The sequence below is a fragment of the Suncus etruscus genome, chromosome 4 (genome assembly GCF_024139225.1).
Source record: "Suncus etruscus isolate mSunEtr1 chromosome 4, mSunEtr1.pri.cur, whole genome shotgun sequence".
Lineage (NCBI taxonomy): Eukaryota > Metazoa > Chordata > Mammalia > Eulipotyphla > Soricidae > Suncus > Suncus etruscus.
In genome coordinates, this window is record NC_064851.1 from 56,837,508 (window position 1) to 56,860,256 (window position 22,749).

Genomic DNA, 22,749 nt, shown 5'->3' on the forward strand with positions numbered 1-22,749 from the left:
GGGGCATACCTGAACAGCTCAATGACCAGCTTATAAAATTAGAAAATGATCAACAGGGGCCGGAGAGATATTATGGAGGTAATGTGTTTGCCTTGAATACAGAAGGTCCATGGTTCAAATCCCGGCATCCCATATGGTCCTGAGCCTGCCGGGGGCAATTTCTGAGCATACAGCCAGGAGTGACACCTGAGCGCTAACAGGTGTGACCCCCCCCCCCCAAAAAAAAAAAACCCAAAAAAGAAAATAATCAACAAAAGGAAACCAAAATAGGGAGACAAAGGAAATAACAAAGCTGAGCAGAAATCAATGAAGTGGAAACCCAAAAAACATACTGAAAGATCAACAAAGTAGAAGTTGGTTTTTTAAAAAAATAAACAAGATTGATAGACCATTGGCAAAACTCACAAAGAGAGAAAAACTTGATAAGCCATATTTTAAATGAAAAGGGGGAGATTACTACAGATTAATTAGAGATTCAAAGGGTAATCAGAGACTACTTTGAGAAACTCTATGCCAATAAACATGAGAACCTGGAAGAAATGGATAAATTCTTGAACTCTTATAACCTTCCATGGTTGTATAAGGAGGATGTAGCATATCTAAACACCCCCATCACTATTGAGGAAATTACAACGGTAATCAAATGTCTGCCCAAAAACAAAAGCCCAGGCCCAGATGGATTTACTAATGAATTTTTTCAAACCTTTCAAGAGGAAGAACTACCAATCCTAGCCAGACTCTCATGAAAGTAAAAAAAAACGGAAACACTTCCAAACAGCTTTTGAAGCCAACATCACCCTGATACCAAAACCAGAAATGCTGCCAAATAAGAAAATTACTTTACAAGGAAAAACAAAAAAACAAAAAAACATCTAATCCCATCAAAAAATGGGGAGAAGAAATGGACAATTTGACAAAAAAGAAATACAAATGGCCAAAACACATGAAAAAATGCTCCACATCACTAATCATCAGGGAGATGAAAATCAAAAGAACTATGAGGTACCACCTCACACCACAGAGATTGGCACACATCACAAAGAAGAAAAATAAGCAGTGTTGGCGGGGATGTGGAAAAAAAAGAATTCTTATCCACTGCTGGTGGGAATGCTGTCTAGTCCATCCTTTATAGAGTGATATGGAGATTCCTCCAAAAACTGGAAATTGAGCTCCCATATGATCCAGCTATACCACTCCTAGGAATATACCTAGGAACACAAAAATACAATACAAAAATCCCTTCCTTACACCTATATTCACTGCAGCACTATTTACCATAGCAAGACTCTGGAAACAACCAAGATGCCCTTCAACAGATGAATGGTTAAGAAACTGTGGAACATATACACAATGTAATATTACGTAGTCGTCAGGAGAGGTGAAGTCATGAAATTTTCCTATACATGGATGTACATGGAATCTATTCTGCTAAGTGACATAAATCAGAGGGAGAGAGAAAGATGCAGAATAATCTCACTCATCTATGAGTTTTAAGAAAAATGAAAGACATTCTTGCAATAATTTTGAGAGACTAAAGAGAGGAGGGCTGGAAGTTCCAGCTCATGACATGAAGCTCACCACAAAGAGTGATGAGTGTAGTTAGAGAAATAACTATATTGAGAACTATCCTAACAATGAGAATGAATGAGGGAAGTAGAAAGCTGTCTAGAGTATAGGCAGGTTGGGGTGGGGAGGAGGGAGATTTTGGGACATTGGGGATGGAAATGTTGCATTGGTGACTGAAACCCAACCATAATCATGTTTGTAATCAAGGTGTTTAAATAAAGATAGTAAAGAAAAAGATTACTCAAAGTTAATTGATGCGATGATAAGCATCCACCAGGAAAAATTAATGAAAGGAATACTTTAAAAAATGTAGAACTCAGGAGTTGGAGAGAAAGCACAGAGGTTAGGGTTTCTGCCTTGCACCCACTGATTCCTAGTACTGCAAATGATTTCTCAGAAATATCATGGTCTATAAGCACAAAGCCAGGAAAAAAAGAACTGAAAAAAAGTAGAAATGGAAAGAAATAAAAATGTAACAATAACTAACAAAGACTATAAAGGCTATCATTTAATAATATATTACTTACGGTGCATAAAGGAGAGCAAATTTTACTTTCTATTCTTTAATACTTCAACTGAAAAATCCTTACCTTAGCTACATTCCTTACGATATCACTATATAAAAAGCATAGTATTTGGGGGCAAATGATGAAATTTTGGGACCAGTCAGTGGTGCTCAATAAGAACACAATATTGAGCACATCAAAAACATTCTCATATCAATAAGGGATCTGAAACAATTCCATTATAATCTGTTTCAAAAGGTAAGATTTTGGGTCAAGAAATAGAACACTGGGGCCAGAGAGATAGCATGGAGGTAAGGCGTTTGCCTTGTATGATTGGTTGTACGAATCTTATGGTCGGTCCCCTGAGCCTGGCAGGAGCGATTTCTGAGCATAGAGTCAGGAGTAACCTGAGCACTGCCAGGTGTGACCCCCACTCACCCCCCCCCCAAAAAAACGAAGATATAGAACACTGTGTAAGGACTTCATCTCCAGAATCACATGTACTGCTACTACTCCACTGTACCATTGAGAACAGACCAAAATTTGTTTAATTTTCAGGGGGCCAGGTGATTCTCAGGGGTTACTCATGACTAAACTATACAATTACTCCTGGCAATCTCAGGGGATCATATGGGACACTGAGCGGGTTGAACCTGTAAGCTCTCATTTATACACTTTAATATATAATTAATGACAGCCTTTATAGTCTTTGTTACTGTTAACATTTTATTTCTTTCCATTTCTACCTTTTTTCTTATTCTTTTTGATTGTTCTTAGGGCCATGCCTTGTCCAGAGTTTGTTCTTGGCTTTGTGCTCATAGTCCATGGAGCACTCATAAAATTTCTGAGAAACTATTTCTATAAGGCAAAATACCCTATCTGCTGTACTATCTCTCTGGTCAAACCGAAAAAAACAAACAAACAGACAAACAAACAAAAAAACCTGAGTTTATTTAGCATTGATATATTGGATATAAATGGCCTCTATAATACCTTTGATTTGGATTTCCCATTCTCTCCTGATGATGACATATCTCTGATTGCTTCTGGTGGCATATAATTAACAGTACCAACCTATTTTAAATAACAGAACACAAATCAATGAATATATACAAATCAATGAAAATGCCTCATTTTTCTTTCCAAACTTCAAAGATATGAAATAATTTTAGATGTTACACATCTATAAAAATGAGTAACCCAGAATAATATAATTTTTTTTCACAACTCCAGAAATATCAATTGAGTTCTTAATCAGAAATTTGACAACTTTCAGAGTGCTGAGCATATTTTTACAATGAGAAATTACAATAAAACTGTTCAATCTAAAGTTATACTAATAGTCATAAATTTTGAAAGAACTAATCAATTATTTGCGTGTGCTAAAACAGACTCAGAATATTTTAACTCAAGCAACCAAATAGAAAGCTAGGTTTTTCTCTGAGTCCACATCCAAATGAGCATGGAACAGCTAGCTAAAGCATGATAGATTTTTTTCAGAAATTATGTCATTCAGTGATGCAGCAATTTTATTCCAAAATTTAAGGTTCTACTCTCAGAAAATAGATGCACATACGCTGATTTACAAAGAAAAAAAAAGTCTATCCACATTTAAGATAAAGAGAAATGGCTGTCAACTAGGATTATTTGAATGGCACACTGTTTATTTACTCCTAAAAAATTCTCCTTTTATTACTAAGATTAAGGTAGAACCATATCAGACATAGGTATACAAGGAATACAACTCTTAATAATACTAAGCAAGATTGTCTGTAGCTATTTCCATCAACCCAGTTTTGTGGGGACAGTTTCATTAAGTTTGCTATTAAATATTCTATTATAAAAATGTACTGATTATAGAGCTTATCTTGGTGTTGACACCATGAAGACCCACTTTAATGCAAGTAACAGGAACAGCTTTACGTAGTAAACCAATAAAGCATCCTTATTTCACAGACACAAAAAGCTCATGACTATAATTCCCTCTTTGGTTGCTAGCAGAAAATCCTAAAACAAAGTTTCAGGTGAATTTTAGACCATTACCAAAATTTGCAAGGCAAGGTTTACCACCTTTCTAATTTAAATTATAAAATAATCACTAAAAGTTGCTAGAAATATTTCTGACATTGACTTCCTATACTAAATTACATAATTCTTCATTCTTCGCTTTGACAGTTTTCATAGTTTAGTGTCTTTTATTTATTTATTTATTTATTTTTGGTTTAGGGGTCACACCCAGCGGCGCTCAGGAGTTACTCCTGGCTCTGCGCTCAGAAATCGCTCTTGGCAGGCACAGGGAACCATATGGGATGCTGGGATTCAAACCACCATCTTTCCTGGTTCGGCTGCATGCAAGGCAAACGCCCTACCACTGTACTATCCCTCCAGGCCCAAGAATAGTGTCTATTCTTATAAAAAGGACTTAAATCCTTTCAGTAAGGGAGGCAAAATAAAATCGCCATTAGCAAAATAGAATTTCAGAGCTGAAAAGGAACTGAACTGTGAGGTACCCAACCATCAATGAATTCTTACCTGAGAGTCTTTAACAATACTGGTTGTATCTGGCTGCATTTGATTTGCAATCCCAAAATCAATTAGTTTTAGCATTCCATCAACTATCAGAAAGTTGGCAGGTTTCAAGTCACTATGAACAATACCTTCAAAATATAAATCCACTATAACATCAGACAAAATAAAACATTTCAAGTACAACTAGTTTCACAAAAGTGGATTCCTTTTTAACCAAATCATGCATCTTTAATATGTTCTAAAAACAGCATTGTTATGTACTAGTTAGTACTCTAAATTTATTGCTAATGGGAGTCATTTAATCCTATACTAATGCCACAGAAACTACCTTTATCATCCACATCTTTAAAATAAGGAAACTTAAAGGTCAAAAGTTTAAGTAATTTGTCAGGGCCAGAAAGAAAGCACAGCAGGTAGGAGCTTGCCTTGCACACAGCAAACCTGGGTACAATCCTCAGCATTCCATATGGTCCCACAAGCACCACCAAGAGTAATTCCTGAGTGTAGAGCCAGGAGTTATCCTTGAGCATTGCGAGGTGTGCCACAAATGCAAATAAATAAACAAAAAAGAATGTATGAGTATTGTAGCAACTGTGACAGTGTTAGGGGACCATATGAAGTGCTGGGGTTCAAATCGAGTCTGACATCACACAAGGCAAGTATATTAACCCCTGTATTCTCTCTGGTAGCAACATTTATGTTTGCTGTGAGTCATCACCTACTAAACTACACTGTAAACTACACATCAGACAACAGCTCTACAGTCCTGCTCTTGAACACTGATAAAGTCTTTCCATCTTTCTGGACGGGAGACATGAGAAAACAATATCTAAATTACAGTTACTCTATCTTTTTAAAGGATAAGGAAGAAACAAGGGAGGCAGATAGCTCAAAGGGCTGGAATGCATGTGTGCAAGAAAGCTCCAGGTGGAATCCCCAGCACCACTGGGGGTAACTCCCACGCACTATACCAGGCGTGGTATAGTATATACCCAAAACAGGTATGGCATTTCGATAAAAAAAAAAAGTGAGAGAAATTGAGAAATAACACTAACAGACATAAATAAGCCGTAAAAAGAACGAATTATGTTTTAAAATCTGTTAAGAAACTAGAGCTGGCCGGGCGGTGGCGCTAGAGGTAAGGTGCCTGCCTTGCCTGCGCTAGCCATGGACGGACCTCGGTTCAATCCCCCGGAGTCCCATATGGTCCCCCAAGCCAGGAGCAACTTCTGAGCGTATGGCCAGGAGTAACCCCTGAGCATCACCGGGTGTGGCCCAAAAACAAAACAAAACAAACAAACAAAAAAAAAAAACAAGAAACTAGAGCTAACAGTTAAAAAAACTAAAATAAAATAACCTTCCACACAAAGCACAACTCAAAATAAATGCACAAAATCAACATCCCAGATTCTAGAATACTTGAATTCCAAAGCCTGATAGAATTCTGATAGAATTCAAGGACCTGGAGATCCAGGATTATGAAAGAGAAAATTAGTTTGCAATACATTATAATGAATTTGTGTCTTATATCCTTCAGTTAATAGTTTATAAAGATATGCTATTGTTCTTTCATCTATACTACAGCAGGTAGAGCATTTGTCTTGCCTGCAGTCAAACTGGGCTGGATCCCAGGCACCACTCAGATCCCTTAGCTCTGATAGAAGATAAGCACTGCTGGCAAGACCCCAATACCAAATATAAATAAAACTTCCAAAAACTTAGCATACCCAGTTGAGAGTCCATTGGCAACACCTTAAAATCCTAACAAATATTTTATTTTTACATATAAGGAGATAACATTTTTTATTTCATTTTTTTGTTTTGGGGCCACAAATGGCTGTGCTCAAGCCTTACTCCTGCCTTTACACTCAGAGATCATTCTGTCAGAGTTCCAAAGACCAGGGATCAAACCTTATTTAAGCATGTACAAAGCAAGTGCCTTACCCGCTTTACCTGCTGTCCTATTGTTCCAGCACCTATATAAAGAAATTTAGAATTACCATGCTGATGAATTGTATTAACTGCTTCCAACATATTTTTCCAGTAACTTTTTCGTTCCCACGGATTGATAGATTTTTTCTTTTTAAGCCAACTATTAAGATCAATATTTCCGCACTCCATTACCATGTAGATATATTGGTCAGTGATTTCACTGTAATTAAAAAATCAGGAATAATAACCCAGTTAAGCTATATAATTATAATTTATTAAACACCAGAGAAATTATAAAAAAGATGTCTTTATAAATAAAAATATTCTTACTAATCATAAAGTCGAATGATTTTATCACTGTGTTGTTGCAGTTTATTCAAATAAGCAATTTCATTCCGATAACTCTCAATTGTTTGGTTATCTGCATCTTCTAAGTTCACATACTTTATAGCATGTATCTGTTTCTTCTCATTCAATACCTGAAACACCTAGTGAAATAGCAGAAAATTTAGAAGGCACTACTTGAAGAAACTATTTTGAATGGTGGGAAATACATCAGATTAAGGGTTGATATCCAAGATCTATAAAGTCCTCACAACTTAACAAAAAATCCAATGACCTCATCCATAAACAGGGGAGTGCAGATGAGCAGATACTCCCCACCCCCCCAAAAAAACCATAAGAATGGCCAACAGACATATGAAAAAGTGCTCATCATTCATTTTTAGAGAAATGTAAAACAATACAAAATGAAATACCATTTCACAATTTTGAGAATGATTAGTAATACCCATTAGTTTGAAAATGGCCTATGTTGATGAGTTTGTGAGAAATAAACCCTATGTACTATTGATGAAATGTCCTGTTTCAACCTTTATGGAAAGAAATTTAGAGATTCATCCAACAAATTATATGGCCCAATGAAGAGATATCACTTTTTGACATCTATCCTCAAAACACAAAAACACTAATCCAAAAGGATAATATAATGCATACTAAGTTCACCACTGCACTTAGTGCAAGAGATAAGATACAGTAAGATAAGGTAGGATAAGATAAGAAATAAAAACATCCAATTACAGAAAAATGGGTCATGAATTTAAACAATGAAATTTAATACAGCTCTAAAAAATAAAATCATGTAATCTGTACAGTATAAATGAAATATAAAGTATATCAAGCTAAGTGAAATCAGAGAAAAAATAGGTACAGAATGATCTCTCTCTCATATATGGATCTTAAAAATACAGAGCAATAGGGAGATACCAAGAACAGCTAGTCCGCACATGACTCAGAGCATGAAATCCCCAAAACCTCCAAGCCCAGCAATGGGGCACCAGAATCCTGTACTTGAAAGAGCAACAGGTCAACAGATCAAAAATCAAGCTCCTGGGAAACTGCATAATAAAAAATAGCAGGGGGGCCGGCTGGAGTGTTTGCCTTGTACACCACCAAGCTAGATTCAATCCTTAGCATCCCATATGGTCCCCTACACCTTCCAGGAGTGATTTCTAAGTACAGAATCAGGAGTAAACCCTGAGCACCTCCAGATATGGCCCCAAAACTAAAACAAAACAAAAAACCATGGCAGCAGTGACAGCCTTAAGTAACAGTGGCAGTTAGTGAACCCTGATTTGGTCCCCTAGCTGGATGGGAGCGGTGGAGCAAGATGTGGGTCCATCTGCAAGGCCAAGATTACAGAATGTGGACATTAGCACAGAGGGAGTCCAACAGAGTCAAGGCAGGAGGGCCATGTAATTTGGCCATACAGGCAGCAGTGGCAGTTATGAGATACAGGCTATGAGCCTGCTAGCAGTGACACTGAGGGCAAAGAGTGGTGTTATCAGAACTAGGAGACTGTCAAGAGTGGCTCCCAGACTTGGCTCCATGGCAGGGCAGGGAGCTATGGAGCATGGCACCAGGCCCATCAGTGTAGGCCCATCCCTAGATCACAGGACACAGACATTAGGGCCAGGGATTGCGGAAGAAGCAAATCTAAGCAAGGTAGTAGGGCCCTACAATGACCAAGCAGACAGCAGAAGCACGGTTGTGAGTCTGTAGGTTATGGACAGATAGTAGTGATACTGAAGCTGGGTAATCATTCCACTGCAGGTATCCTTTTGTCCGGCCCCAGCCCTTCTTCCCAGGCAACCCAGCAGGGCCTCAGGCCCAGCCTGCATTTTGTATAAAGGTTCCTGAACCCAGGCTAAGGAGTGCTTTTTAGACTGGCAAGAATAGAGACCATTAGCTGAAGTGACAGTGGACAATTTTGGGAGTTAAAAGGGCCATAATGAACTCAAGCTTGTGAATCGAGACACGAGCATGGTTGCTCTACTTTGCTTCTGGGAAGCAAAAGATGACACAAAATCCCATGACAATCATCTTTCTCAACATTAACAGACTAAATGTACCACTTAAAAGAAACATAGAGGCAAAATAGATCAGAAGATAGAATTGAAATTTTTGCTGCATACCTATAACATATTTGAATATTCAGAACAAATTAAGAAATAAATGAGAGGCAGGAGAGATAGCACAGTGGTAAGGCATTTGCCTTGCATGCAGAAGGATGGTGATTCGAATCCCAGCATCCCATATGGTCGGTCTCCCGAGCCTGCCGGAGGCAATTTCTGAGCATAGAGCAAGGAGTGGCCCCTAAGCGCTGCCAGGTGTGATCCCAAAACCAAAAAAAAAAAAAAAAAGAAAAGAAATTAATGAACTGTACACACAAACACAATCCAAAGATCACTGAAAGCAATAGTTGGCTCTTTAAAAAAATATAAACTATTAGCAAAAGAAGGAAGGGAAGGAGGAAGCGAGGGAAGAAGGAAAGAAGGAAGGGAGGAAGAAGGAAGAAAGGGGAGGAAGGAAAGGAAGGGGAGGATGGAAGGGGAGGAAGAAAAGAGTGAAGGAGGGAGGATTTCTGGAGGAGGCATATAGCAAAGTGAAACATATTTCGTAGATTATAGGTAAGGAATGAAGGAGAGTACTGTTCAACATATTCAACAGAGAATGTTGACATCTCCAGAGAAAAGACAAAAGTAACCCATAAAGGAACAGAAAGGAATTCAACATCCCAAGTTGAGGTATAGGTGATCCCACAATTGGGGAATTTGCCTTTGTAAAATTAGTTTTACAGAGTTTTCTACCCTGCTGTCTCCATGTGGGGCTTTCTCTGTATATAAGAATGTTGCTTAGTGTCCTGTCAAGGGGAAAAGCTGTCCACCTTCATTTCTAACTTGTACCTGCTAGAGTGGGTAGAGATGGGGGTGTGTGTTAGGTCTAACCTTGTTTGGACTTGAGGATGACTCTACTTAGTCTTACTTGGCCTTAGTACTTGTGTCTATAAAGTGAATCCAGTCTACATGACTTTTGAGCTACTCTAGAGCTAGTGATAATACTTCTTGGATTACTCAAGATCACATCTGACTCCTCTCCACCCCCCTCCATCTGTCTGCCTATTTGAATTTTAATTTACTATCATTTGTAAGCCAGTTAACAGTAAATAGATTTATTTAGTCTGTCTCATAAATAATTATCTTAATTCAGCAGTTCAATATTTGTTCTCGTATGCATACATTTTTTGTCCTTTTTCTTGTCTCAAATTCTAGGCATAAAAGGAAGGGCATCAAGCCTTTGATATTTGTAGATATATTTGATTGATATACTTGAATTAGTTTTTATTGAAATTGTTTAGTTAATATTAATCACTTATTATTTGACTATTAAGTGAGGCATTTAGCAACTGTTCCAACACCATACCCATTACCAGAGTACACCAAAGTTTCTCAAGACCACTTCCTCCCAATTCTCTTCAACAGAGAGTGAAAGACTTGGGGAAAAAAGAGGGCAACAGAGTTGTAATAAACCTGGGAAGAGGCTAATGAAGATTACCCTTTCTGCAAAATGTAACTGCTTGCTCCTACCCGAGTCCCACAACTCCATAAGAAATTAGGTGATAGGGGTAATTTCCCACACTGTGTAGATCAAATGGGGGATTTGAGTGCAATCTAGCAGTGCCTGGTGAAGCTGTTGAGACACACCGATGTTTTTGGCAGACTTTCTTAGTCTTGATCCTCCTAGGTACTTTTCAGATGATGGAGGTAGGTAGAGAAAAAGGTAGTGTAGACTCCCTCTCAAAACTTTTACCCTTTTTCTCCCCAATTTCACAAAAGTCACTGGTGACAAAACAAAGCCTCAAGGATCTCCTACCTGCACCCAACATATATCAGCCCTGCCAAGTTCTAATAGTAAAACAGCCAATAAACACTGCTCTCTCTAGTATGTCCTGTACCCCCTTTTAGAGTATTGAGCAAACATTCTGATCAAATCAGTAAAATATTCAAACTTTGATGGGATAACATTCAAGGACAAGGAAATACAAACAAGAAATAAAAAAATTACAGAACACACTAGCAGAGAGCTACAGAGAAAAATAAAGCAAGGGAAAGTTATGGAGGTCAATGACAAAAGGAGTTGAATTTTAAAGAATGTGAGCAGTAAAGACCTGACAGAGAGAAGACTGAAGCAAAAACATGAAGATATCTGGAGAAAATCAACTCTGTTCAAATAGACCATGGGAGCAAGAACTGTGCCAATGATACTAGTTAAAAGGCAATTGCAATAATGCAGGTGAAAAGATAATAGTTGCTTCAACTAAAATAGGTTCTAGATATACTATAAAGTAGAACAAGACTTGCTGATTGGTTAAGAGCATGTGTGGGAATAGTAGACAGAGTCAAAGGTGACTCCAGGGTTTTTGGCCCAGGATTAGGGAGAATGAATTTCTCATTTACTGAAATGAGAAAAACTATGAAGCAAGAATTTATGTTTGGCACATATTAAGTTTGAAACACCTAGAAGATACCAAGGAAAAGATGCAGAGCAGTAAAACCTGATACATGTCTAAAATTCAAGGGAGAAGTCTGAGCTGAAAACACAAGTCAGGTTAATTGTCAGTATACACAAGGTGCACAGCATGAAAACACCAGAGAGTGAATTTACAGAGAAGGAAAGAGATCAAGGACTGAGCCCTAGGGTAATACACCACTAAGATTAGTGTCTGGAATTAAAAAGGAAGGGTCAGTTGGAGAGGAAGAAACTGAGAGACCACATGTGGGGAATTTCAAAAAAAAACAGACTAATCAATCAGTTGTCCCAAAGAATCCACTGGATTATATTGGAAGATAACCAGATTAATAAAAGCACATAGGTAATTCCATAGTTTTGATTAATTGTTTTGATGAGTGATAAAGATAAATATCTGACTTAGGTAAAATTAAGAGAACAGATGAGAAGAATTAAAGACAATTTAGAAACCTTTTGAGAAAGAGCTTTCATCCAAAGATTTATAACCATATAAATTCAGAACTCAAAAGAAATAAATGTACACCATGTACTAGTTATTAAGACTGTTTTTGAAATGGAAAACTCAAATAAAATCTACTAGTCAAAAACTAAGCATATTATTTCATTTGTATCATGCTCTTTTATTCTTGTAAAAATAGTTGCCATTTGCCATCCCCAAGCAAAGTGAATGTCAGAGAGGAAATTTGGAAGCATGGGACTTTGGAGGTAATAAGAACAAGGAACTGGAATTAAGAATATAATTTGTTGTGAGTGGAGGGGAAATAGGAGCAGGGAACATGAAGGATCATTGTGCTCATGTACAATATGGATTCCTAAAAGCAAAGAATTGACCAAAGGAAGAAAACTACAAAACATTTCTATTAATTCTTTAAAATACAAGGTTTGGGAATGCAGAGGACATGCTTTGCATGTGCCTACTCCAGATTGAACCCTCAAGCCAGCATGTGGCCCCAAAGCATGACCAGGAGTGGTTCCTGCACACTGCTGGATGTGCTTCCCACTACCCAAAATGACAGTATTTACCTTACTTGAACCTCCACTTCCAATCTGCTTCAATATGGAATAAATTTTTCCTTTAACTGAAATGCATTCATTTTTTGAAGATGCTGAAATCTAAATAAAGTACATTAAATTTCCAAACTAAAAAAAAATAAAAACATTACTTGACATCAATATACAAACTCACAAACTTAATGTTATTCTTTTTTTTATTCTTTTTTTAACACAAACTACTTTCATCTAACCATCCACACACAAATACACAAGTATATCTGTAGTCTTTCCTTCATTTAGCATAATATTAATTATAAGAAAGCAATATACTATGGTGTCAAGAACTCCGGTTAAAAAACATAAATATCAGCAGTTCCCTCTTTTTGCTGGATTATATTTAGCAAATTACTGACTAAATTTCTGCATCTGTAAACTACCAAGTAATAATATACAGCAACTCCTTTTCTTCTCTTCTCTTATATTTGAGCTCTCTAGAGCTTATGTTTTGAACGAATTGAATGCTATTAGACTTCTGAGCTAACAAGAAAACTAAAGAGATATAGGGTTCCTATTTAGCTGATCAAACGAATTGAATCAAAGTCTAAATAAACCTTACTTTAACTAAGTAATGACTTAGGTCCCACATGGCTGACTCTCTCCCAAGTAATCTCCTGTACAATATTAAAGATAAGAATCCTAATTTCTTAAACCTCTCATGGCGAAAGACCCTATTGAGTCATGAAGTAGGCTTTCTGTGTTAAGCTTTGAAATATGTACCTTCTACTTTTCATTTATTTGCAATTTTTTGCTTTTGAGTAACACCCAGTGATGCACACTTAGGGCTTCCTTCTGTCTCTGTGCTCAGAGATCACTCCTGGTGGGGATAGGGGACCAAACATGGTTTTAAGGATTGATCCCAGTTGGGCAGCATGCAAAGCAAATATATCTATTATATTGTCACTCTAGCCAGCCCCTAATTTCCAATTTTATCAATTTTCTTCACTAGCCCCTCTATATCTTCCATTTGCAGCTTGTCCTCAGACTTAAAACATTTCTAATTAGATTTTTCCCCCTAATTGTTTACAGCTTTCTTAGAACAAAATAATTCTGAGGCTAGAGAGATATTATAGCAGGTATGGTGCTTATCTTCCACATAGCTGACATGAATTAGATCCCCAGTACCACCTTGAGTACTGCCAAAAGTGATTCCTAGGAGAATCAAGAGTAAGTTCTGAGCACCACTCATTATGACTTCAAAAACAAACCAAGAAGCCAAAATAATGTTGACTTTTTTTCTGGACCACATCCAGCGGCGCTCAGGGGTTATTCCTGGCTCTGCACTCAGAAACAGCTCCTGGCTGAGGGGACCATATGGGATGAAGGGGATCAAACCTACATACATCTGGGGTCTGGGTCAGCCATGTGTAAGGCAAATGTCCTACCACTGTGCTACCACTCTGGCTCTTGACCATGTTTTTAATCTCTTAGTTTATTTAGTTATTATTACTTTTGGTTAACTCATTTTGTAACTTATTTAACAACAATTGTTATTTCAATTATTTGTTGACTAGGCAACAAGACTGACTAGGAGTTATATACGTATATGCAAATAATTTTAATGTCTGCTATCATCCTCTGGGGTAGTTTTTTTTTCATTTGTTTTACAGATGATAAGATGGATAAAAAGTTTAATAATCTGAAAGGTGACAAAGTTAGTGAGGAGGTCAAGATTCATGACCAGTCTTCCTAAAAAAACATATATTTTACAAGTACTGTTTCTGCTCACACAATTATTAAAAATTATAGTAGATTTATAGATAGTAGGATCTATACATAGATTTTGGGAAAGTAATTTTTCTCTAGATGACAAGTTAATTTTTTTTCTTATTTTGTGATCAATTTGTATATCACTTAACAGTGAATAAAATGATATTGCTCATTAACAGGTAATTAAATGGTTTAAAAAAACACCAAAAAGTACTAAAATAAAATGTTATCTAACTATTCAAGTAAGATTCTTTGACTTGGTTCAGAGATGGGGTCTGGCCCTGGTATAAATGGTAGGACAGACATAGATACTTCTTGTGGGCTAACTACAGCCCATCTATTCTGAATCATGTGGCCTGTGAAAGATGCTACAGGTATCCAAATGATTTTTGGCAGAGTAATGCTACCTCACTGTAGGCCAAGTTCATAAAAAGAAACTTCATTGGCTCCATTTGTCATTTACCTTTCAGGCTAAAGTCAATGCAGGGATTAGGGTGCATATCTATATGTGGCCAATTGATTCCCAGCGCAAGATTTACCACAAGTACAGCCAGATGAGATCCTGAGCACTATCTAATAAGGCCTGCAGGACTGATTGGCCAAGAATTGCTGGGAAGGTCACCAAGATCTTCTCAGCACTACTTAGGAAACTTCCCTCAACCCCCAACCAATAAGGGGAGAAAAAAATTAAAGAAACTGAAAAAATTAATTTACCTCTCAAAGTAATGAGGAGTACCCTTATAGGAAAGAATATAATAAAGGAGTTTTGCCTTATGGTTTTATGTCCTCCAAATACTCTACAAAACAATCTTTAAAGTTGACCATATCTTAATATATATCATTAGGAATAAACCTTCTAGTACCTGTAAATTCTGAAGTGGAGTAACAGGTACTTGCTGTTGTTGCTGGAAGAAGGCAAGTTGGTTGTAAGGTGTTAACAACTGACAAGCAGGAGGAAAGTCATTCTTTACAACCGGTGTTCTAAAACTAGAAAAGATATATTTTTCTTAAAACTAAAGCCTAAACTTTTCACTTGGTTTCTGTTGGGACATTAAGAGTCAAATATAAATTTACATTTAAGTTAAATATCTCCAGTTAAGATTTTAGACTGTTGGGACATTAAGAGTCAAATATAAATTTACATTTAAGTTAAATATCTCCAGTTAAGATTTTAGACCATAGATAAAAATTATTATTTTTGTTTGTTTTGTTTTGTTTTTGGGTCACAACCAGCAGAGTTCAGGGGTTACTCCTGTCTCTATGCCCAGAAATCACTCCTGGCAGGCTTGGGGAACCATATGGGATGCCAGGATTCAAACCAGTGCTTCTGCATGCAAGGCAAATGCCCTACTTCCATGCTATCTCTCCGGCCCCGATAAATTTTTTTTAAATGTTTACTTTGGAGATATACCTGATAACGGCTCAGGGGTTAGTCCTGGCTCTGCACTCAGGAATCACTCCTAGTGGTACTCAGGAGACCATCAGGGATCGAACTCAGGTTGGCCACACCTGAAAGGAAACACCTTAACCACTGTACTATCTCTTGGGGCCCATATAGTTGAATTATTTTTTTCTAGACACATCACCAGAATTTTATTTACAGGAAATTCTTCCTGAAAGTAATTATTTTTGTCACAAGAAATCTATATTATAAGAAATATGTATGGGGGCCAGAGAGATAGCATGGAGGTAAGGCATTTGCCTTTCATGCAGAAGGACGGTGGTTTGAATCCCGGCATCCCATATGGTCCCCGGTGCCTGCCAGGGGCGATTTTCTCAGCATAGAGCCAGGAGTAACCCCTGAATGCTGCCAGGTGTGACCCAAAAACAAACAAAAAAAAAAAGAAAAAAAGAAAGAAATATGTATTATAGAGTATTTAAAATACTGAGCTGAGAATATTTTAGTCAAAGTAAAATTTAGCTCATTCATGACAGATCAGATTTTCTAGTGTTTAAAAAAAAAGTAATATTGAAATTCTATCTAATATTCTACAATATTCTATAACAGTTCTTTATCATTGTTGTTTTTGTTTCTGTGCAACACGCAGCTGTGCTCAAGGCTTATTCCTGGCTCTGCACTCAGGAATCACTCCTGGCTGGACTTGGGGTATCATCTAATGGTGTGTTAGGGATTGAACCTAGTCATATACATGCAAAGCAAATGCTTTACTGCTATACTACCTATCACACTTGGTCTCTATACCAGTTCTACAAAAACCTCAATACCGCTTCGAGGGGGTGACTTTCAGCCGGCCTAGCTAGCAGGACGACAGAGTCTCTGGTATCGGAATCATGGCCCAGTTGGTGCGGAATCTTGCAGAGAAGGTCCCAGCACTCATCAGTGCTGGTGTGATTTACTTGAAGCCTCGATTGGCCACATTTTTACAATATGCCAAGGTTGAGCTGGTGCCTCCAACCCCCCGCTGAGATCCCAACAGCTATTCAGAGCTTGAAGAAAATAGTCAATAGTGCTAAAACCCGGAACTTCAAACATCTGATGGTTAAAGAAGCTCTGCTGAATGGTTTGGTAGCCACAGGTGTGGATGTGGGTTTTACATTGGGGAGATCATAGGGAAGTGGAGCCTCATTGGCTACAATGTTTGAGGACCGAGATGAAAACTGGCTTGCTGGTGTGTTCCTGTCATGTGATCAGACTGCTATTTGAATAAAATAAAATAAAATCATGGTATCTCAAAAAAAAAAAAAAAAAAAAAACAACAACCCGCAATACCAATTATATCAGAGGAGTTTGGCCTTTAAACTTAGTGTTTTGTATTATGTTCTCAACACCTAGATCTAAATGTGGCACAAAGGAGATCTAAAACTATCTGTTGATGAGCCGGAGAGATAGCATGGAGGTAAGGCATTTGCCTTGCATGCAGAAGGACGGTGGTTCGAATCCCGGCATCCCATATGGTCCCCCATGCCTGCCAGGGACAATTTCTGAGAGCAGAGGCAGGAGTACCCCTGAGCGCTGCCGGGTGTGACCAAAAAAAAAAAAAAAAAAACTATCTGCTGACAAATGAAATGACATATTACTACTTTACCTAGCAATTATTCCTTAAAATATCCTAATACATATATACGTAGTAAAATTGTGTGATGTAGCAAGAGACTAGGTTATATAAACTCTAAAGTTTATTTTCATAAAGGACAAAAATTATGGGGCCAGAGCGGTGGCATAGCTGCAGGGTGTTTGCCTTGCACACAACTGACCTAGGACGAACTCCAGTTCGATCTCCCAGCATCCCATATTGTCCCCTGAGCCAGGAAGAATTTCTAAGCGCATAGCCAGGAATAACCCCTGAGCGTCACCAAGTGTGGCCCAAAAAGAAAAGAAGCAAAAATTATATCACGGAAATGTAAAAACAAAAAGCTTCATGGACTAACCTTCAAAGACATCAAAAATAAATTTAAAATATAGCCATTAGTTGAAGTATATGACATTCCACATTCCTTTATTTACTTTTCTTAAAATATTTTTTCTTCCAATATCCAGTTTGTACTTAGAATAAAATTATTGCCTCATTCCTTAAAGATATATTAAAATATCATACCTTATTTTACCAATGAAATTATCTGATATAGGCACAAGTGGTAAGGTGTCTGCCTTGCACACGCTAGCCTAGGATGGACTGGGTAGGATCGCCCAGCGTCCCATATGGTCCCCCAAGCCAGGAGCGATTTTTGAGTGCATAGCCAGGAGTAACCCCTGACCGTTACCAGGTGTGGCCCAAAAACAAAACCAAAAAGGAAAAGAAATTATCTGATACAGAGAAAAATCATATGTACTAGCAAAGACTTTAACAGCAAAATTCAAATCTAATTATATCTGGCCCCAAAGCCCTATCTAGTTGTAGTGTATTACACTAAAAGCAAAAGAAATTACCAGCTCATGTAATCATCCAAGGAATTGCTTCCAGGTGTTTTACAAATAGATTGTGGGTCGTTCCTTTTCGGTGATGATATTGGTGGTGACTGTTTTGAAACTAAAAAAGCAGACTGCTCAAAAGTGGTTTGCTTATGCTAAACGAAAACAAAAACACCAACATTTAGTTTTTAATAAGTCATCTGTTCAGTGGCTTAGAAACATAACTCCCAATAATAATAAAAAAATAAAAAATAAAAAATAAATAAATAAAAAAAAAATAATAAAAATATAAAACACAAAACATGCTAAAGTAGTAAGCATTTTCAATACAGACTTCCAATAAGTTTAGCCCAGGGGTCTCAAACTCGCAGCCCGAGGGCTGTTTGTGGCCCTCCGTACAACATTTTGTGGCCCGTCAAATATCGCAGTATTCGCGATTATTCGCTCCCCACCTTACTGAATAATCGCAATAAAAATCATATTAGTAAGAAAAAAATCGCATTAAACATTCGCATACCCCGAGCAGTTCCGTTTGGGGTATGCAAATGTTTAATGCGATTTTTTTTCTTACTAATGCGATTTTTTATTGCGAATATTCTGTAAGCGAAATCCCTTATGCGGCCCTGCCTCACCCCGACTTTGCCTCCTGTGGCTCCCAGTTAAATTGAGTTTGAGACCCCCACTTTAGCCTATTTCTTTTTAAGTTTTGAAATGTATTATATTCTGTTCAAAGATCATACAAAAGTACTTAACATCCTCTCCTATCAAACCTACTATAATCAGTATTAATTAAGCCTTTATAATCTAAATCTATCATTGCATACAAATTCTGAGGCAATAGTAACTTAACATGTCCTACAGCAGGCATCTGTAAATAGTAGCCAGCAGATTGAATGTAACCTGCTGCTGCCATTCCATAAAGTTCTACAGGAAGAACATAATTGAAAGTAAGTAAAAAACTTTTGGTATCTAGGGCCCAGAGAGATAGCACAGCGGCATTTGCCTTGCAAGCAGCCAATTCAGGACCAAAGATGGTTGGTTCGAATCCTGGTGTCCCACATGGTCCCTCGTGCCTGCCAGGAGCTATTTCTGAGCGGACAGCCAGGAGTAACCTCTGAGCACCACCGGTGTGGCCCAAAAAACAAAACAAAACAAACAAAAAAACAAACGAACAACAACAAAAAAAAAAGGGCCCAGAGAGATAGCACAGCCGTTTGCCTTGCAAGCAGCTGATCCAGGACCCAAGGTGGTTGGTTCAAATCCCGGTGTCCCATATGGTCCCCCGTGCCTGCCAGGAGCTAGTTCTGAGCAGACAGCCAAGAGTAACCCCTGAGCACCGCCGGGTGTGACCCAAAAACAAAACAAAACAAAACAAAACAAAAAAAAAAACAAAAAAACAAAAAAAAACCTTTTTGTATCTCTATAAGAAACAATAATAACAGAAAAACTTCAGCTTGACAACTTTTAATGAAACTTTGACTTGATGCTTATTTTTATAAGTGATTAACTTTTAAGTAAATCTTTACACTAAATATATATGATATGCAAGACAATATTTAATGCAACAGGAACCTCACATTATGAGCACAGGTATTTACACCTGAAAGGTGAAGAAAACTACCTCTGTATCAACTTTTGGAATCATCTCTGGAATCTGCCACTGCTTGAAAGACCCAGGAGTTTTCTTGCTAATAAGTTCCGACTTTCTCTCAGACTGCCGTTGATTCTGCAAGCTTTCTGAAACCTTTAATCCTTGATGCTCTTTGGTCTCTGAAATTGTATTCACTGCTGTCATTAGAAGGCAAGACTGTTAGATAAGAACAAACTAAAGCTATACATTGTTACAAACTACAGCATTTTGCATTTTGAAATACAAAGAGAAATAACAAAACTTCAACCCAGCAGCTGACAATTTCCTATTAACAAGTAAATTTACAAAGTTGTAATAAAGTTGTAATATCACAACCTTGATCTTTCTAAATTGTTACCTAGAGTTTGGTGATACCATTCTAAATTTAAATACGTCTGGTATTCACCAGAAAATACCAAAAATATGTTTATGTGAGGCTAAAGAACTTAATTTTACAGAACAAAATAAACATTATATTTTGTATAATAGGTATAAATTCCCAAACAAAATATTTGCAATTAGTATATAAAATAGATAACAGATTATGACCAAGTTATGTTGATTACTAAATGCAAAGGTTTTTTAACTCTCTAAAACTGATGATTTGGTATAACAAAAAAAGATATAATCAACTAAAAAATTAATTGTTGTCACCATGTTTTACCAGGTCAGCTCCACAGATTCGCTCTGTTTTCAAGAGATGTAAACCAAGCTGTGAAAATTCATGGATATACCAGCCATGTAACAGAAAGCTGGCAATGTTGGGAGATCTTGGGTCAAACCCCACACTGCCAACATCACACATACTGCATTCATCACAAAAAATGAATGCTTTGCCTATGTCCCTTATTTACCACTCCTCTATGATTCTCTGGAGAGATACCAATCTGACCAAATTCCAGGTATGATGGTCTTGGGCTGATATTACCAGGACTATTTTGGAGTGAGTGCAAACCCTTACCCCCATCTCATACTTCCTGAAGAACTGGCAGGTGTAACCATACCCATAAAAGCCACAGTATCAGCAATAGTGGTTTGAATTCCTGGACTGCACAGCCACAAATTTGTTGAATACTGTTAACCCCATAGAGAAACATCAGTTTAAATGCCAATGTGTTACTGAAGTCACTTAATGTTCAAAAACAAATGAAGAAGCAAAATGGTCAGCTACCAAGAAGAGCTTACTAAATATTCTGACAATGTACTCAATAATCTCACTGGAGATACAATAATTTCATAAATTTGCTTACTGCTGTACTTTTCTATTTTTTCCTCTTTACTCATTTTTTCTTTCTATTGTTATTTAACAATTTAGCTCTCACTTGTCTGCAAAAATATTATAATCAAATATGTCAACAATGTCATCTTTTATAAAGTAAATTAAACTGAATTTTAAAAAATCATTGTTATCTGATAAGGAATAATTACAAAAATCTAAATTAATGTATCCTTCTGGGTAAATACTAAAAGTGCTTTTTCTAAAATAAAGAAAATGATAAGAGTGCTACATCTCAGTAACAGGGAGATAGTATAGGCATACCTAAAGGTGCTTATCTTGTATACCCAACCCCTATACTGTATAACAGTAGGTTTCCCCAGGCATAGTTGGCTCTAAGAGCACTCACTACAAGGAGAGATCTCTAAACAAAGAACCTGAGCATAGCTTGGGTGTGACTCCAAAATCAAAACACAAAAACAGAATGTCAATTTAATTCACTCTATTAATTATATTGGAGACATGAAATATACAAAATAAAGCGAAGGATTGGAAGGAATCATTAAACATTAAAGAACTTATGGGGGGAAATTATTAGAAGGACTAGGAAAATGGCTCAAAAAGCTATTGAGCATGTGTTGTTTGCAAGATTTCCAGGGTACATCCAGACTCATGAGAAGTAAACCAACCACACAAAACTATTCTATTACCTAGGATTAACTCATGCAAAAGATAAGCAAAGCACTGTTTTCTCAAACATTCTGACTACTTAAATTGAGAGGCAGGATTAGCAGGAAAAGAGCTAGAAGCAAGATAAATGGAAGCTTGACCTTTGAGGCTGAAAAAGTGGAACCAGCCACCTACAGAGGAGGTGGCCACAAGATAAACTGGTGCTCTTCCAGCAAGGGAGAATAGGCGGGGTTAGCACATTATGAGAACATTTCACTCTGATGCTGCACATATATTCTAGTCAATGATCCGCAGCCCAACACATAAGTAACATCATCACACTGCAAAGGTGACAACTGGAGAAACAATACAGAACACCACCATGTATAGTAATGAAGAAGATAGCTCTGAAAACCTACCTACTATAAGCCTCTTTGATAAGGAATGTAGAGAGGAGAGGTGGAAGATGTTGAAAAAACTCAAGGAAACCATGGAATGAAACATCCAACAAGATGAAAGAGTATTTCAAACAGAAATGATTGAACTGAAAAAGTGGTTAGGCAAAATTAAAAACTCAATAGAAGGCATCACCAGAAGACTAGCAGCTTCAGAGGACAGAATTAGTGAGCTGGAAAATGAGCTGCATAAAACCTGCATACAAGAGTTGGAAGAGAGCTTTAAAATAAATAGAAGATGAAAAGATCCTCAAAAGAGGCAAACAGACAACAATAGACATCTGAGATAAATTCAGCAGAAGCAACATAAAAATCATTTGCATCCCAGAGACCCAGAAAGAAAACCTCTATAACAAAACCAGTATGTCGAGGCCATCATTGATGAGAAATTCACAGAGATGAAGATATATACACCCACATCCTAGATGGCTAAACAGCACAAGCTAAAAGAAACCCAAATAAAAGGACCCAAAGGCATATCCTAATCACAATGATACAGGTAGAGAGATACCTAAAGCAGCAAGATCAAAAAAGGAAAATTCCATACAAATAAGCACCATTATGACTCAGAGAAGATTTATCACAAGTAAGTAAACCTCCAGGCCTGAAGGCAGTGATGGGACATAGTGAAAAAACTCCAAGACATGAAAGCCTCGCTATGAAAACTTCACCAAGCCAGACTTTTGTTCCAATTTGAAAAAACAGAAATAACATATTGTTTCTATTGTCTTTATGAAGTTAATATT

General features: G+C 37.3%; 1 protein-coding gene and 1 pseudogene across 1 annotated transcript in view; one reads left to right on the top strand and one right to left on the bottom strand.

Moving 5' to 3' along the window:
• The window catches only part of TTK (TTK protein kinase), a 57,905-nt gene that overhangs the window by 15,078 nt on the left and 20,078 nt on the right, over positions 1–22,749 (bottom strand). Inside the window, exons 10-17 of the mRNA XM_049772314.1 lie at positions 19,655–19,803; positions 18,052–18,188; positions 15,016–15,149; positions 12,426–12,508; positions 6,864–7,021; positions 6,602–6,753; positions 4,605–4,729; positions 3,066–3,146 (exon numbers count right to left, since the gene is read on the bottom strand). Of these exons, the coding sequence (XP_049628271.1) occupies positions 3,066–3,146; positions 4,605–4,729; positions 6,602–6,753; positions 6,864–7,021; positions 12,426–12,508; positions 15,016–15,149; positions 18,052–18,188; positions 19,655–19,803 (1,019 nt within the window). The remainder of the gene's footprint in view (positions 1–3,065; positions 3,147–4,604; positions 4,730–6,601; positions 6,754–6,863; positions 7,022–12,425; positions 12,509–15,015; positions 15,150–18,051; positions 18,189–19,654; positions 19,804–22,749) is intronic.
• Positions 16,437–16,874, top strand: LOC126006780 (ATP synthase subunit g, mitochondrial-like; annotated as a pseudogene).